Source organism: Artemia sp. Qi Xiang Cuo, chromosome 7 (genome assembly GCF_049724085.1).
Source record: "Artemia sp. Qi Xiang Cuo chromosome 7, ASM4972408v1, whole genome shotgun sequence".
In the NCBI taxonomy this organism is placed as follows: domain Eukaryota; kingdom Metazoa; phylum Arthropoda; class Branchiopoda; order Anostraca; family Artemiidae; genus Artemia; species Artemia sp. Qi Xiang Cuo.
This window is the reverse complement of record NC_142800.1, coordinates 80121839-80138585: the sequence shown is the minus strand read 5'-3', so window position 1 is coordinate 80138585 and position 16747 is coordinate 80121839. Positions and strand designations below refer to the sequence as shown.

At 34.9% G+C, this 16747-nt stretch overlaps 1 protein-coding gene across 2 annotated transcripts in view; it reads left to right on the top strand.

Moving 5' to 3' along the window:
• Window positions 1-4475: 4475 nt before the first annotated feature.
• Window positions 4476-16747, top strand: part of Enoph (enolase-phosphatase E1) — a 35988-nt gene continuing 23716 nt past the window's right edge. For both annotated transcript variants that reach the window (XR_016141972.1, XM_089091736.1), the window contains exons 1-4: window positions 4476-4614; window positions 7896-8048; window positions 10825-10926; window positions 14367-14557. Coding sequence is in view for 1 of the 2 variants with exons in the window: in XM_089091736.1 (XP_088947862.1) it covers window positions 7986-8048; window positions 10825-10926; window positions 14367-14557 (356 nt within the window). In the remaining variant the exon portion in view is untranslated. The remainder of the gene's footprint in view (window positions 4615-7895; window positions 8049-10824; window positions 10927-14366; window positions 14558-16747) is intronic.

Sequence of the window (16747 nt, the reverse complement as noted above, 5' to 3'; positions counted from 1 at the left end):
TTGCTAAAAAATCTACATTTTGTTGAAGTGACTGAAGCGATCGACTCAAAAGGAGTAAATCATTTGCGTAAGCAATCCACGACAAAACATAACCTTTACCATAAATAAAAGTCAACTGAATTTGATCAAATAGCCCCGAAACAGTAATATTGAAAATCAAAGGAGAAATAATGCTTCCTTGTCTCAGCCCCCTACATAACTTAACATTATAATCACTAAACTGATTCTTCCACTTAATACGAATACGAGAGGAGCCATACCACTTTTTTAAAACCAAAACTACTGGTAGTGGGACATTATTCTTCAGAAGCGCAGTCATACCCCAAGAATGGATAATTGAATCATACTCCGCCGCAAAATCTAATGCAAGTGTATACACTCTATCCCATTGCTTACAAAAGGATATTATTCTTGAAAGGAGGGTATGAGCAACATCCATGCTTAGACCCTTGCGGAACCCAATTTGATTCAGGCCTTGTTTACAAGACTCCAGATACTTTAATAAAACTAACTCAAAAACTTCGCTAATCTGGCACGAAACAGTAATCGGCCTGTAATCAGAACATCGATTCGTATTCCCTCCTATTTTTCAAAGGGGTGAAGTGTTAGCACGAGAAAAGCTAGTTGGAAGAACTCCAGAAGAAAGAATAGTAGTAAAAAGAGTAGCGAGGAAAAGGATTGCTTTGGGAGATGCCCGTTTTATATTTTAGAGCTTTAATTGCTACCGTTACATCTTCAACAGAAACAGATATTTTACTATTTGAGTGGACCTTTAAAATTTCATCCGATAATAAAGAGTCACGCCGTGATTCAACTGCCACGTCATCGTATGAAAAAACATGATTATAATGAGTTAGCCAATCATCTAGTTTCAGAGAACTATTAGAATCTGGTGAACAATTATTATTACAACGTCTAGAATTAACCAAACTCCAAAGCTCATTCTTATCACTAGTAATCCTTGAACCAATTTCATCTTTTATAATTTCATTATGCAAACGCAACTCAGCCCGAAAAACGCGTTTAGTTAATTTCATTCCATCATAAAATGGTCCAGATCGCGGTTTTCCCGCGCAATTACAAAGGTAACAGGCGTGAGATGCATTCTTTTGGCTTTGCTTTAAAATCGGGTTAAGGTTCCAACCTAAAACACGAGATCCACGACAGAAAGAATCAGTCTTAAATGCTTTATTAGCCCCGACTTTTAAACTATGAACAATTTCAAGGTAAAATAGATCAATATCAATTTGACCAACATCCTTAGAATAATTTACAATTATTTTAGCTCAAAGTGCATCTGATTCTTCATGATATTTGCACATTTTTTCCCGATCCCAGATCATTTTATTTACCATTTGACTAGAACGATGGATAATTTTAAAAGATGGAATTTGAATATTTAAATGAAAAGAAAGGTAAAAATGGTCACTAATAGGCAGATCCAATCCAACATGAACAGGCTGGCTGTGGTAATAACGCTGCATTTGAAACAAGCACATGGTCTAGATTAGAGCAAGAACCAGAATTATGGACATACGTAAAATCCGCATCTTTTGAAGCTATAGTGAAAACCGAAAACAAAGATAAAAGAGGGGAGGAGCGGACATCAGAGATAGCAATGTTGCAGTTAAAATCCCCGCAAATAAGCCACTGGAGATCTGATGGAACTTTCGCCACAAATCGCGATAATTCTAAACATGCAAAATTGAAATAAAAATCCGAATCAATATTATTATATTTTGTTGGTAAATAGCAGTAAAAAAAAATACTCCCTGGTATTCTAACACCAAAAAAATAACGATTAACGGCAAACACTTAAACTGTAATATTCTCTCTAATAAAAATGCAAACGCCTCCTGATGGGCGTCCACCTGTAGGTGTAGCTGGAGATATAAAACACTTAAACTGGTGCGACAGGCTCGAAAGAAGACTAGTAGAGTGGTCCAGAAGGTGATGCTCTTGAAGACACAAAATATCCAGATCGCGCAGCATAGACTGCAATACATGTTGTTTATCACCAAATCCATTCAGATTCAGAGATATAATCTTTGCACTAATCATTTTTATTCTTTGCAACTTTTTCGGTTAACCGTTTGCAGTGAAAGCTAAATCCAGTATGCTCACGAGATCCACAATGGAAGCAACAATGTTCATTCTGGCAAGGGTTGTTCCGAGAATGAGAGTGTCCACTACCAAGACACTTGAGACAACCAATGATATATGCTCTAGCGACCCGCATTTGTAGCACATTCGCCGTAAAACTTATAATCAGTAAGCCGGAAATGTTTGTAGCCAATGTGAATCCCATGACGCAAATAATGAGACTTGGCTATCGCCGAACGGAAGTATACACGATATGATTTCGAAACACCGATGCGCTGTATCTCTTCGATACCTTGGTTAGAAGCACACATACTTGTGACGTAATCAAGTTTATCAATTATGCGAAAAAGATGCCGGTCCCAGGTTTGAATGGCACGGCTAAAGTGAGCATTTTGATCCGTATCTATCGCAGGTATCGCATCACTTGCAGTCATAACGAATTTCAGATTTGGCAAGCGAGGGGTAGCATCCTCAGAAATAAGGATGTCTAAAATATCCTGTGACAGGCTTTGCTTAGCAGAGGGGCTGCGACGTGCAAGGAGTTTATGCGTGGGGTTTACTAGAGGCTTCTAGCTTGATCAAGATGATCATTAGAATAGAAGTTTGCACACGAAGATATACAGGAGGCGGACGAAATTCCTGACTGTAGACAGTGCCGGAAAAAACTTAAAACTGGTGAATAAACAAGACTCCTGAAGGAGGCGGGATCTGCGGGGAAGCAGGTTTATCAGCAAATTTCTCGCAGCAGTCAGAGCACTGATATATTATAATACTGTCTTTCTCAATACTCTGAAGAATTTCACAGCGGTTATGGCAGAGGCGACCACAACCCCCAGCAGATGTGTTGCAAATAACTGTTCCTCTGGTTGCGAGACTGAGGCTCTCTTTGCAAACTTTGCACCCTGTCTTGTACAACTTTTCAGAAGTCAAGGCAGTCATTTATCAATTAATAATGATAACATATAAATATTGACTTGGTACTATACGCTAAGGAAATGGAAGGGGGCTACCCCAAACCACTACCCCGCCTTCGCCTGAGTAAAACTATTACCAGATAAAATCTCTGCTTACGGAAGGTGTTCTCCTAGGTGATCTTATATTCAAAAATAACAGTTCATAGACGATCATAATCTGTCATAGCGGATCGCGCCAAAATTCTTTTCATTTCACATAGCATCCTCCTTCGCGCAATTTAATTTACTGTAATTTATTTCAAACTTAATTCTTATTCCAAACTAAGTCACTAAATTATATTCAAGCTCAAGCAGTGAATTAATGAATATCAAGAAACTAGGTTAAGGTTAAGTTCAGGTCAATTCACCAAAAGTCCACTGTTATTTATTCCAAAATAAGTCACTTAATTAAATTCAAGTTCAAGCAGTGAATTAATGAACATCAAAAAACTAGGTCAAGTTCAAAGCAAATGAATTAATACTGGTTGAGAGCACGCTTTAAAGTTCAAGAAATCCAAAAAAGATGTTTTCACTTGGGAGACTGAATCAAGACAATGGAAACAAGGCAATTTGATAATAGCATACAAGCTTGTAAAGGTTTAGGATACCATTCCTGGCCTTTTCAACCAGGCTCTTCAAAGAGAACCTATGGTCACCCTCATAAGCTTTTCTGGAAACAATCAAATACAAGACTAAGGAACAAGTTCTTTTCAAATAGAGTTGCCAGCTTATGGAACTCCCTCTGTAAAAAAAAAAAAAAAACAGCGACCTCAATCAGTTTGGATGACTTCAAGTCATCAGTGGACAGGTGTGGCTCAACAAACCATTGTGCACCATTTGGGATGCCACAGAGGACTAACTATCATCGCTGAAGCTGGTGGATTTAGGATTTGTCCTATTGCTAACAAGGGCAATTTAAGATAATTGAAATATGTTATGTATTAAAAAGTTATAATTTAATTGTTTCATTTTAGTTTTGTCTGACTGTTAAAGAGATGGTCTGACAGTATTAAAATAACATTTAATGCTATATAAACAATATAAATGATGTACGCTACATTGCAAACCTCTAAAAAATACTAAAACTTTAAAAAACGGAATTTTGATACCAATGGATATATCAGAAGAATCAAGTTTTTATGCTGATTTCAAATATATAAGTTTCATTAAGTTTAGTCTTTTCCATCAAAGGTAACAAGCCTAAAAAAATTGCCTGATTTTTGAAAAAAGGGAGAACACCCCCAACAAGTCATAGAATCTAAGTCCATCATAGAATCTTAAAATCATACCGTCAGAGTCAGCATATCAGAGAACCCTACTGTAGAGGTTTCAAGCTCCTATTGGAAAATTATGGAATTTCTATTTTTTGCCAGAAGAAAGATCATGGATATGTGTTTATTTGTTTTTTTTTCCAGGGGTGATTGCATTCTTAAGTACAAACTTCAGTATCACTTTCTTTGCTGATTTCTTGATAGATTGGGCAACTCTGCCTTCCTGTCTTTTCTCTTTATCCAAGTGGAAAACTTCATATTCATCTACCAGGATTGAACCAAAACCAGTAAGTTTAGCTTCAGATAAAGCTACAATTTTAAAATTGTACACCTGAAGGGTCCTAATTACACCCTCTATGCAGCTGAGTTGTGTCTTCGGAATTGAGGGAGTGACCATCTTTCTGGGGATCGTCAACAGCTGTTTGTAGAGAAATCAAATTGTTTATTTATTTTCACCCATTACAGTAAGCACTCAGTGCTTGTTGCCACACAAAAGCAATAGAATAATCACAAATAAAACGCATAAACAGCATACAATAATTAGGTCCAGACTTTTTGTTGTTACATAGATCATAACATCTTTCGAAGGAATAGGGGATTATCCTATCACCGATGCCTTCTCCTTTCCTGGCTTAGGATAGGCTGCTCATCAAGCCTTGAGAGGCATAGGTCCTTAGAGGTTGAGTTAAAACGATAAATTGATCATTATATGCAGCCCTGAGGTGGTAGTAGTTTGTGTCTTCTCTTCACAGTTTATTCTTAATAGTCAGTGCAATATAGCATCCTAGACCTAATTAGACTAACAACCAAAGGCCTTAAAAAAATGGAAAACTTGATTCAAGCTGAGGTAAAATTTAAACCTAAACTATTTCATCAAATATATCTTTAGTTTATTATGTTTCACTTATCGAAAAGTGAAGATTCTTTGTATAGGTTTGCCTGTAACATTAATTCAGCCTAGACCATAGGCTTTTCTAACTTAGGGCTATTAGTTTATTTTTTATTTAATTATGATTGAATAGCAAAATAGGTAATTAACGCATTTCAATTGACTAATAATTATCTAATTGAAAAAAGTGAGTTTTAATTGTGTGCATTTTAAATCAAGACAAATTACGCGTTAGGCTATAGTAGCGTTAGGCTTTTTGGTTAGGTGTTGATTGACCTATATTTTTTTTTTTTTAAACAAAATCAGGCATGTTATGAGAGAGATATATATTAGTTAAACCAAATACAACATCAGTATTAACAGCCACCCCGAGAAGTAGAAAAACTTGTCCAAAAGGGGTGGCAAAAATACATTAAAAAATAATACAGGACTAAATAAATTATGAAACAACTAATACACATCGCACATCTTAATCGGCACCATAAACGTTACAAAAAAATAAATTCAACTTTACTATTAAGATCATACCCCAAGGGGCCATAATCAGCTATTCAGTTATTTACTTTCACCCCTCCCCCCCCCCCCCCAAAAAAAAAATATAACTAAAGTTCATACTTACTTTATTTATTATTTTATTCAATACAGGAGAAAGCCATAGGCTTGTCGCAATACTAGAAGGATTTCCTTAATTGCACTCTAAAATAAGGAAATATCACTATTATTTTTAATACTCTGATCTAGATGATCCTAACTTCTAATCCCCCTATGAAGCACAGAAAACGTCGATCGGGTTAAAACAATCAATGGAGTATTAATCTCTCCAGAAGATAGAGTGTCATAATTGTGGATCTTGGATCTCAATTTAACTGAACTGTCAAAACATGAAAGATTTTTACCATGTTGTAGCCTTAAAATAAACCAAAGTGTATATAACTCTCGTAGTCCAGAAGCTGGGACTATCCTTGTTTGCTTGTAGACGTTCCGTACTGAATCCGAGGCTTGCAAGCCAACCAAGAAACAAACAGCGTTATTTTGAAGAACTCGTACAGGCCAGGCAACAGAAGCGAATGTACCAAGCCAAAAACTAGTACAATACAGAATATATGGATGGACAGGGGAAAAATAAAGGAGGTATAGGACATATGTAGGGAAAAAATGCTTAAGTTTTCTCATTATACCTAGGTTACGAGACAAAATTTTACTCACAGACTGTGCATGCCACTTGAATGATAAAAATCTCATCGTCATAAACCCCCAGGTACTTAATTGATAAAGCACGGTTTAAAATTCCACAATGCCTTACAATTTCATGAATCCAAGAATAAAGCAGGAGATCGGGAACAAATGGGAAAATTTGACTTACCAAGATTAATCTTAAGCCTATTTACCCTCAACCAGGAATGTAACCTATCCACGTTATCTTTTATCGATGTCAGGAGTAGTTCTTCCGTCTTTGCTATACTGATAGCCACAGTGTCATCCGTAAATAATGACACAGTTTCATTTTGGAGAGTTTTAGTCATATCACTAACATTAAAACAACAACTATGGATACAATTAGGTGTATTATTAATAAACAAAAGGAAGAGAATCGGGCCAATAACTGATCCTTGTGAGACACCACAAGTGACTGGGCGCAGTCCAGATTTTAAGCAATTCATCTCTACAAACTGGCACCGACTACTATGGAAACTCTGTATAAGATCGAGAGCTTTACCGCGGATCCCATACACCCCACAATTTGTTTCCGTTTATTTCCATTATTTTCCATGCTAATCACTACGATTGCAAATAAAATAAGGAACTATAAAAAGGATCGCAAAGTACTTTACATGATGACACAACAATTGTTCCCCTTTTTTAAAAGTAGAACTATAATTGAAGCATATTTTTCGATTCAATATTCAAGTTCCAATGTTCATTTACCAAACCAAATTATCATCTCTTAGCATAAAATTCTATAGGCTTTTATTTTATCTAATAATGCTTTCCCTTCTTCTTTGCACTATAATTGACAATTCAATACCCTGTCATTTTATTTAACATAAATAGTTTGTAATTCGAGTAAATCTTTAGTTAGGCATGTTTAGCTTTTTTCTCCTCTTTTTATTCAATTTTCTTGTTTTCATTTTTTTTTCAATTTTTGTTAATTATATATTGTTACTCGAATTCTATGTTGTTGATGGTTCAGCCATATGCAAAATTTGGCACGATTTCGTGATTTTTTTTTTTTTTTTTTTTTTTTGTTTCCCCATAAAGAGCTGGTGCATAATAACAAATAAAGCCAATTTGTCAAGGTACTGTAGATTCTTTAGCTACTTTTTTTCATCGAAATTTTGTCAGTCTGAACGTGATAACACTTTACACATTTCTTTTTTATTCCTAGTCCCTGGACCAGGCTGTACACAGGATTTTTTTTCGGAGGGGGTTTTACTCAAAGATTTTTTTCGGGGGGAGGGGGGGGGGTTACTCAAAAAACGGATATAAATTTTTTTATGTCCATTTTTGTTACGTTTTTACGAGTCAGACAAAAATCAAGGGGGGGGGTTCAACCCCCCCCCCCCAACGGGTACGGCCTTGTCCCTGGATATAATTTTTGTAAATAGGACTGAATTTGAAGCAATTATTTTCTTTCTTAGAAGAGTAATTCTCTTCTTTTAGTTGGTTTTTGTCTTTCAGTTGAGATCGAGTCATTGTTAACCAAACACAAAGTTATCATTTGTGTTAGTCTGATAGTCCCTGATTTTTTTATCATCCTTGTTAGGACAAATGGACTTTGATGTCTTGCTAGTTGATATTGAAGGAACTACAACTTCAATATCTTTTGTTAAGGTAAAGTTTTTTGCAGACATTGCTTTTGTTAGGCTACTCCCAGTTTTTGTTATCAGAACACCACTCATAGCCTATAGACATGACCAAATTGTGTGATGAATTTTCAATCCCTTGTTTAAATGTCTATCCTCTACAAAACCCCCATCTGCTTTTATCTATTATTTTTAAGCAGTGTATTCAATGGGCCTCTTTGCATCTAAGACTGGATGTCCTTGATTTTCTGGTATATGTGCACCACTGTATTGAAATAACATACAGTAAGATTATGACTTGGTGATTTTTGGCTACTACATTCTCGGCGTGTACAAACAGCTCCTTCCATTTAATCTGCCATCAGCGGCCCAGTGTATAGAACACGTATTTTCGCAAAACTTTCTCAAAATGCCTTTGAAATCAACTCGAAACTTCGAAATCTACATGTAATTTCTAAAAACATCTAATAATAACATTGCACTGCTAATTACCGATTTTTATATATATTTGAATAAATTAATTTAAGATAAGATTCTTTAAAATTTAGCGCTGCAAAGGTGAAGCCAAGTTTCGCGTACAAGAGAAATCTGACTTGTCAACCCGTGAAAAATCTTATGTCGCTTATGTTTATACTTGTTTAAATGTTCTCCGGAACACGTGCATCTCGGTCCGGCTATGTATAATGGTTGAGATAGGGAATGATCCTACTGTATTATATTTATATACAGTGATATGCACAGTACAATGAATTGTCTGTGTATGCCATCTTTTTTTTTTGAAATGGTAGGGGGCAAAGAAAATTAAGTTTTCCTTTTTGATAGGACCCATTTTCTGCAAAACTGCCGAGACCTAACTTCTCTAGTTGAAAAAAATTAAGTATAATTATTTTGTTTTGAAATAAAAAATATATTTTGAACAATTTTTCTCCTTTGTTTTTTTTTTTTTTTTTTTGTATAATGATAAAAACAATGAAGTAGTCAATGAAGTAGTAGTCTAATATGCAGCTTATTTTCATTTATGTGTTTCCTAATTCTATTCATTTGAGATGTATAGGAAATCATTTTCCTGAATAAAGATTTTATTTTAAGCTATCTGTTTACTTTTTGCTGAAGTGTAGATGACACTCTTTTCTTTTGGGACTTGATAGGATGGCAAAGTTGCACTCATCTGTTCTAATTTCATTTATTGTGAGTTTCACTTCATTGTAGTTTTTCCTGGTTAAGTTAACTTTTGTTCCTAGAAGTATATGTCTTCATTTGGGATACAACTGAGCAATGTAGAGATTCACAGTTTCGGCTTGATTTATCTGTTAAAAGGAAGTCTTTAAGATGGGTGGGATGTGCTTTCACACCCACTATACTGAGCTGACCCTGTGCCATCAGACTTTCACTTGCCTTGCTCTCTTTAAGACTCCTTGATTGGCATGACAATCAATTCAGATGATGCCAAAACCAGCACTTTGTTTGGTTCTTTACTGACAAAGACTGGCCCTTCTATGAACAAGGAATTATGTAGCTTGCCGGAAGATGACAAAAGCTGGTTGATGAGTATTTTCAATATACGATAGATCAATCTTTATCAGTATGTAAATAAGCACATTCTTTAAACAGTAGCAGAAATATGACAATAAATTTTCCAAAACTTCTATAGGCCTTTTCCCACAATGGCTGCAGAACCAGGAATAGGGTAAGCCATGTTCTAGAATCTCAAGGTTCTAAGGCTTGGTCAATTAGCAACAGGTTAAAGAAGAAAACTGCTAAAAAATCAGGAGTTGTTTTGGTACTCAAAGTTCGGGCTTTTCCTAAAAGTCAGACAAATTTGACAGTCCAATAATCAAACTTTTCTTCTAATAACATTATAAAAAATGATGTTGCAAAGGCCCCAAATTTCTCAGAAAGGAATAGTTGCGCATTTTATTTACCTTAGAAATATGATTTGCAATAGTGGATACATATTCATGTTTACTGTATTCAGAAACAATTGCAGTCATGCTATTATGATGTGTTATAATGGTCTGATCATGCTTATTTTTGGAGCCCCTCTCTATACTATACATCATAATTACCTGTAGAAGTCTTAAAATAAACTTAGTTTTGTATCTTTTTGTCCCTCCCCCCTCCTAAGAAAGTTAAGTTGACCAAGGTACGTAATGGAAAATAAGCAACCTAAATAGTATGTGAAATGTTATTTTTTATTTTTTTAGTTTTGGCTGAAATATAACACAATTAGAAAAAAAAATCTCAGAAAAGCAACATGACACGATGGCCAGATGGGTCTAGCCACTGTTTTCTAGCACCTCTCATATAGCAGGTTTCAGGAAATTCATTTGATACTTTATAAAACACATTTGGAAATTGGTAAATGCTACAGAATTAAACATCAAAGGGCCGCTAAGGTTTGCTGTATAAGTTAGCAGCATAGTCCCCCACCAACCTTATAACTGGCACCCCTTAAAAGCAACAGTTCCAAGCGTTTTTTAGTTTGTTGCTCTAGGATAACTTTCCATTCTGGACGAGTTTAGCTGTAGAAGTTTCTTAGATCACACTGGTTGGCTCTGTATTGGGTGTGTCCGCATCTGCCTCTGCAAAGGTTGTTGAACTGCGTCGCTTTTCAGAATCTTTTAAGAATTCTATTGGGTCTTTACCTAAACTTTCTTTATTCTAAAGTTTCTTCTTTATTGTGTTTTTTTGTCCAGTGATTATTTTCTGTTGTGTGTTTTTAGTTTGATTACGTTTCTTATGTTTCTTTTTTTCTTCTATTGATGTTTGTTGTTTTTAATGTTCATTTTACTTTCGTGTTTCAGGATGTTCTGTTCCCATTTGCCAGAAGCGAACTCGAAAAATTCCTTCGTAACAACTGGAACTCAGAAAATGTAAGAGAGTGCATCAATTTTTTAAGAAACCAGGTAAAGTGAAGTTTTTTATGCTATTAGTGATATTTATGGAATTAGATATTGCCCATTTCTTCTCTGTAATGTTAAGGAGTACGTGACCCTTTAAGAAACACATTTTAAATTATTTGAAACTCCTTATTAACATGTTAATTATTATACAGAAAACAATAGATCATAATATAGTAAATGCATATTAATACATTACCAATATTATTTTGAGTAGTAGCTAGGTAGAGATTTCAAACGTGTTTCTAAATTCTTTCAAGGAAAGATTTTAAATATCGTAAAAATGAAGGAATTGACAACATGAATATCTTAAAATAAATCTTCGGTGAGTTACAAATCTACTGTATGAGGAAGCGAGGTCTATGATTGTGAGGAGGGTAGCTATAACTTTGAATAGCAAGTAATTAAAATACTTAATTTAATTGACAGAAAACAAATCAAACTAAACAGCTGAGTTTTTCTTCTTGTATTTGTGAAATGAACGAATATATCGGATTGAAATTTTAGTCAGATGAACAGTGTAGTAATGCATACAGGACACGGACAGACAGACATACATTCAATTTTATATATATATATATATATATATATATATATATATATATATATATATATATATATATATATATATATATATATATATATATATATATATATATATATATATATATATATATATATATATATATATATATATATATATATATATATATATATATATATACATATACATATATATATATATATATATATATATATATATATATATATATATATATATATATATATATATATATATATATATATATATATATATATATACATATATTTATATATATATATATATATATATATATATATATATATATATATATATATATATATACAACAAATAATATACACAACACACGGACAGACAGACATACATTCAATTATATATATATATATATATATATATATATATATATATATATATATATATATATATATATATATATATATATATATATATATACTCGTATATATGTATATATATACAACAAATAATATCGCCCCCTTTACAACCCATTTAAAATGAACAAAGTTAAGAGCAATGAAAGGGACTTAATAGTCCAGTTGATAAGTCTGCCAAGTCTGGTGAATTGCTAGACCTAGCAATTCACCGGATTCAGTCTAGTTTTTTTTACCTCTTAACGCAATCATATTGAATTATTGATCTTTTCGGTACTTTAGTATCAGCTGTAAAGGGGCTCTTGACCTGCCTATAGAAGCTGATTATGTTAAATGCTGCCATGAACAGGCTCTAGACCTTTTGAGGGTTACCATCATCAATGCTATTGTTTACTTTTTATTTTGTGAAGTAATGTCATCTACTGTGTGGTTTATTGCATGGGCTAATGCTGACCACAATTGGTAATATTAGTATGGGCCAACTATTGCTAAACCCGATCTTTTGTATGGGTTCATCATCCATGAATTTGGTAAATACCTAATTGACAGTCGTATCTGCATATCATTAAGTGATCGTGTTGCAGCAGCAACACTTGTGTTTTGTTCTATTTTTTCTTATGCTACATATTTCAGCTCAACGTAAGAAATCGGTAAGAGTCTATCTTCCTTGGTTCTTATCGAAAGTGTGGTTCTCTGGCCGGATTGAATTATATTATATTATATTTTTGAAAGCTGCGCATAATTCTCGCTTGGGACCACGTCCTGTCACAGACTTTTCAGCAGAAAGGTAGGTGGGTTCTGTTTCACTGATCGGTTTGGAATTTATAGGGCAAGTATTATCAATTTAACAGAATATGAGGATGATAATTTTTGGATTTGCATTACTCTTCTATAACCTGTAATTCGCTTGATTGAACTTCCAACCTATAGGGCAAGTAATTTTGGTGAAGGGAGCAGAGTGGATGGATTTTCAGAGAGGCGTCTACGACTCCCGAGTCCCACCTACCTTCCGCACTAAAGTGGCTGCATGTACTTGAAATTTGTTAAAAGTGTACCTGCAGGAAAAAGAGATTAATCAAGAAATTTTTGACCGCTGAACTATGCAGTGGTGGCGCTAGCAGACTTCACTTTTTCATTGTTTGGGAAATTCTGTCTGTCGCAAATGGTGACTTGCAAGCAAGAATCGTAAAGCCTGGTTATCCTTAGGGACGTGGGCTTACATACTAATCTACCTTTTGTTCGTTTGATGTAAATTTGAGATAGGAAGCTTGTCTTCATGTAAATGGTTATGTAATAAATATAAATAAAAAATTATGCAATGCAACGCCGCAGTTTTGCAATTCGTTGAGCATTAATGCGGCAATCACTCGGTGATATAGAATCAAATTGTTTTATCATCAATTATATAGGAAACAATCAATAGGCTTTATGTTTTGAGGCTGAGTACTATAGCTTGTACATGCCGTAGTTTCAGAAATAACGGCGTAGATTGTGCTAGGTTTTATGTTTTGAAGCAAAATAATGAAGGATCGACTGATGCACATTGCGTATTTAACAACTAACAACATTGAATGGTGTCGGGAAATAGGGAATAAAGTTGGCTTTTAGAACACAGCGCATTTTGGGGAGTATCTTCAAGGAACGTATGCTCATTTTTGTTTTTGTTTTATTTTACTTTTTTGTGAGAAAAAATTCTTCTTGAACCAACCAGTGTTTGATGAAGGGCTGACACCTGTGAATTAAATCAATAGTAAAGAAACAAAATCAAAATGTTGTTTCCGTAATGCTTTTGTCTGTAAAGATTACCAAAAATTAATGCAGCACTTCGCGTTGCCTTAGCAACGTAAATCTAGTTTATAATTTTTCTTCAACCAAAATGTCATAAATGATATCCTACTGCCTTTGATCACTCTCTTAACTCCTTTTTGAACGTTTTCTAAACTCCTGGTAGCTACAATGGCTCCAAAGACAGTCAAATCTTACCTCACACCGTAGCTCTGCCCGTACTACAGAGTCATCCAGGAGATCATCATACCGCTACCAATTTGGAGTTGTGCTGATTCCTCTCATTGAGGCTGAAAGGTGGGCGTGGATTTTTTGCAAATTGTTGCAGTAGATATTTCAAGCGTGTTTCAGGCCCTCGCAAGGCTCTCCAAAATGTAGAAAATAAGTTTAAGAATATCATTATTTATGCTTATATCTCCCGAATTTGTACTAGCCTACACTTTTGGTTACATAATAGTTACCAATAGATTGTATCCATAGTTGAACTCCTCTGAAAGGAAGTTGGACCTCATCGAAAACAGAAACGTGGCTACGTGCTTGTCTTAATTGACAAACAGAAGTCACTACTAATTAATTAAGCAGTGGCTAAAACGGTAAAAGCATTTCAAGCAAATCAACTTTATGCTCATTACTTGATCAGCAGCTAGTATTGTCAAATTCCTCTATGAAAATGTTCTGCCAGAAGGTAAATCTCTTGTTTATTATTTTAGGCAAAAGATGATCTTAGTGCTGGAATGGAAGGTATTGTTGAAATCCCAGAGAATCATTTTGAAGAAACTTTGCAGTGCGTGTTGAATAATATATATAAGATGATGGACCTAGATAGGAAAGTAAAAGCTCTGAAAACTCTGCAAGGATACGTTTGGATTGCTGGTTACAAGGAAGGTGTGCTGAAAGGACAGTAAGTCTGGGATTAGTGTAAAGGATAGGGTAAGGGTGTTATGGTAATATGCTTTGAAGTTGAATTGCAGGGTTAAAATTTGCTCCGAGAAGCGGCAGCGCTTCGTCATAACATCGATGGATCCGTAAACCTTCTTTTGTGACTTTATATATCTGTATATTTTTCTGAATAACTATTGTTTAACAACAATTTTGGTGTGTTATTGCACATCTGCAGTTTCCATTTAGTTTTCTGAATCTAAAATGTTTGCCGAAAGAGTTGTTTGTTATGAACAATCGATAACACGAAACTTGAGGTCCAATCATAGAGGCACAATTATGTCCGACGTAAAAACACGTGGTATCTCAGAGCTAAAGCTACACTATAGTCAGTTAATTTATAAAATCATAATGTTTACCAATAAATTTATTGTACTAGAATTCAAATTGGTATGTAAATTAAAAAGGCATCAGAAATGGTTGGGCAAAATACAAACCGAAAGATGTGTTTTGGGTGACAAGGAGAAACAAAGGAGACGGGTCGAAGAGATTGCAAGTTCACAATATAAAAGGTGAAAAATGGTAAATGGACTTCAGATTGATAAGTCGTAAGTAAAAGAATGGAATAGTAGTAGATTTTCGAAGGTACAGGAAGGGTTCAAAAATGCAAAGTTCCGAAATATATTAAAACCCTAGAGGAGAATTTTCAACTCTCACTTTAAAAAAAAGATGTTATCTCATACTTTCCTTGAAAGCTGCGTCTTTATCCCCTCCTCCTTTTGCAGGGGATAGTACCTAATCCAAGTTATATGAAATATTGAAAGGCCTTTTCTGAAGAAAATTCTCAATTTTGAAACCCGTCTTTAATAGAAATAATTCAATTACTACTTAGGCAATTACTGGAGCCATGCCCGTAAAACGCAAAATACACAACCAAAGTAAAATTTCAAGACAGTATTCTTATCAGAATTGCCATCAATTTTAGTGATGAAAATGAATCGAATTGGTTATAATGTGCACAAATCCTTCACTGTCATTTCCTTTTCCTCTTAGTCTTCCGTTTTGTTCCTTCTCATTCTGTTTTTGTTCGACGCCTCCAAGAAGGGTTTTAGTTTTATTATAGGAATTGTCAAATTACCATCAGAAGCAACGCTCAAGCGTTGCCTATAGTAAAAAGCCGTAAGTCTTCAATGTGTTTTCTTTCTTTTTTTTACCAGAGCTACTCCATATGGGAGGATGGTCATATAAGCTTCAGAGGAGGCTCATTTGATTGAAAATTGAAAGTTCTAATGCCCTTTTTAATAGTCAAAAATGACTGGAGGGTAACCAGCCCACTCCCACGTCCTTTTTAACTGACCCCCCTCCCCCCCTCCCCCAAAGACATCCGATCAAAATTTGAGATAGCCTTTTTATACAAAATAATCCAAACGTCAAATAACTATGCCCCTGGGGTTTGACATACCCCCTCCCCCTAACACACATGCACCCAGGGAAAGGGTTGTAAGTTGCCTATTGTTTCGGTATAGTTTTTATGGGGGGGAGGGTGCATGTTTGGCCCTGGGTCTCCAAAAAGGTTTAGGGTATTAAAGTGAAACTTCCAGGAAATGTTGAGAGGGGTGTCGAAGAAATTCATAATGTATTATGTGCATGCTGGCTGTTAAAAAGGCGTATCAGCAATATCTAAAGAACAGTTGAGGGCGTTAGGCTGAAACTTTCAGGATATGTTGAGGGAGAATTCCGAAGAGTGATCGGAGGGCAAAAATTCTCCCTTGTCATTTTCAGTCGCCTCCTTGTCTCAACTCAGATCAAAATTTTGAAAAAAAAACATTTTGTTCAAAATAGCCATAAGGTTTAATAACTAGGATCCGGGGATGTCATGCTCCCCACAGACCCGGGGGCAAGGATTATAAATTATGCAACATTCCTGTTGTTTACATGCACGATTCATTATTTGGAAAAGGGGCATTGTTTGTTCCTGGCTGGGTTCAAATAGGCTAAGGGTGTAAAAGTCAAACTTTCAAGGACACTATTGCAACTGCGACTTCTTGCAACTGTGATTACTTGTGACTTTGACTAAGACTATTTTTGAATGCGAACTATTTTCGAATGTGACTTTGACTTATTGCGACTACGTTCAAGAGATGCTGAACAAAATCAACTGATTGCAAAAGGATGTATCACCGATATCGCAATATGTATTTTTGGTGCATAT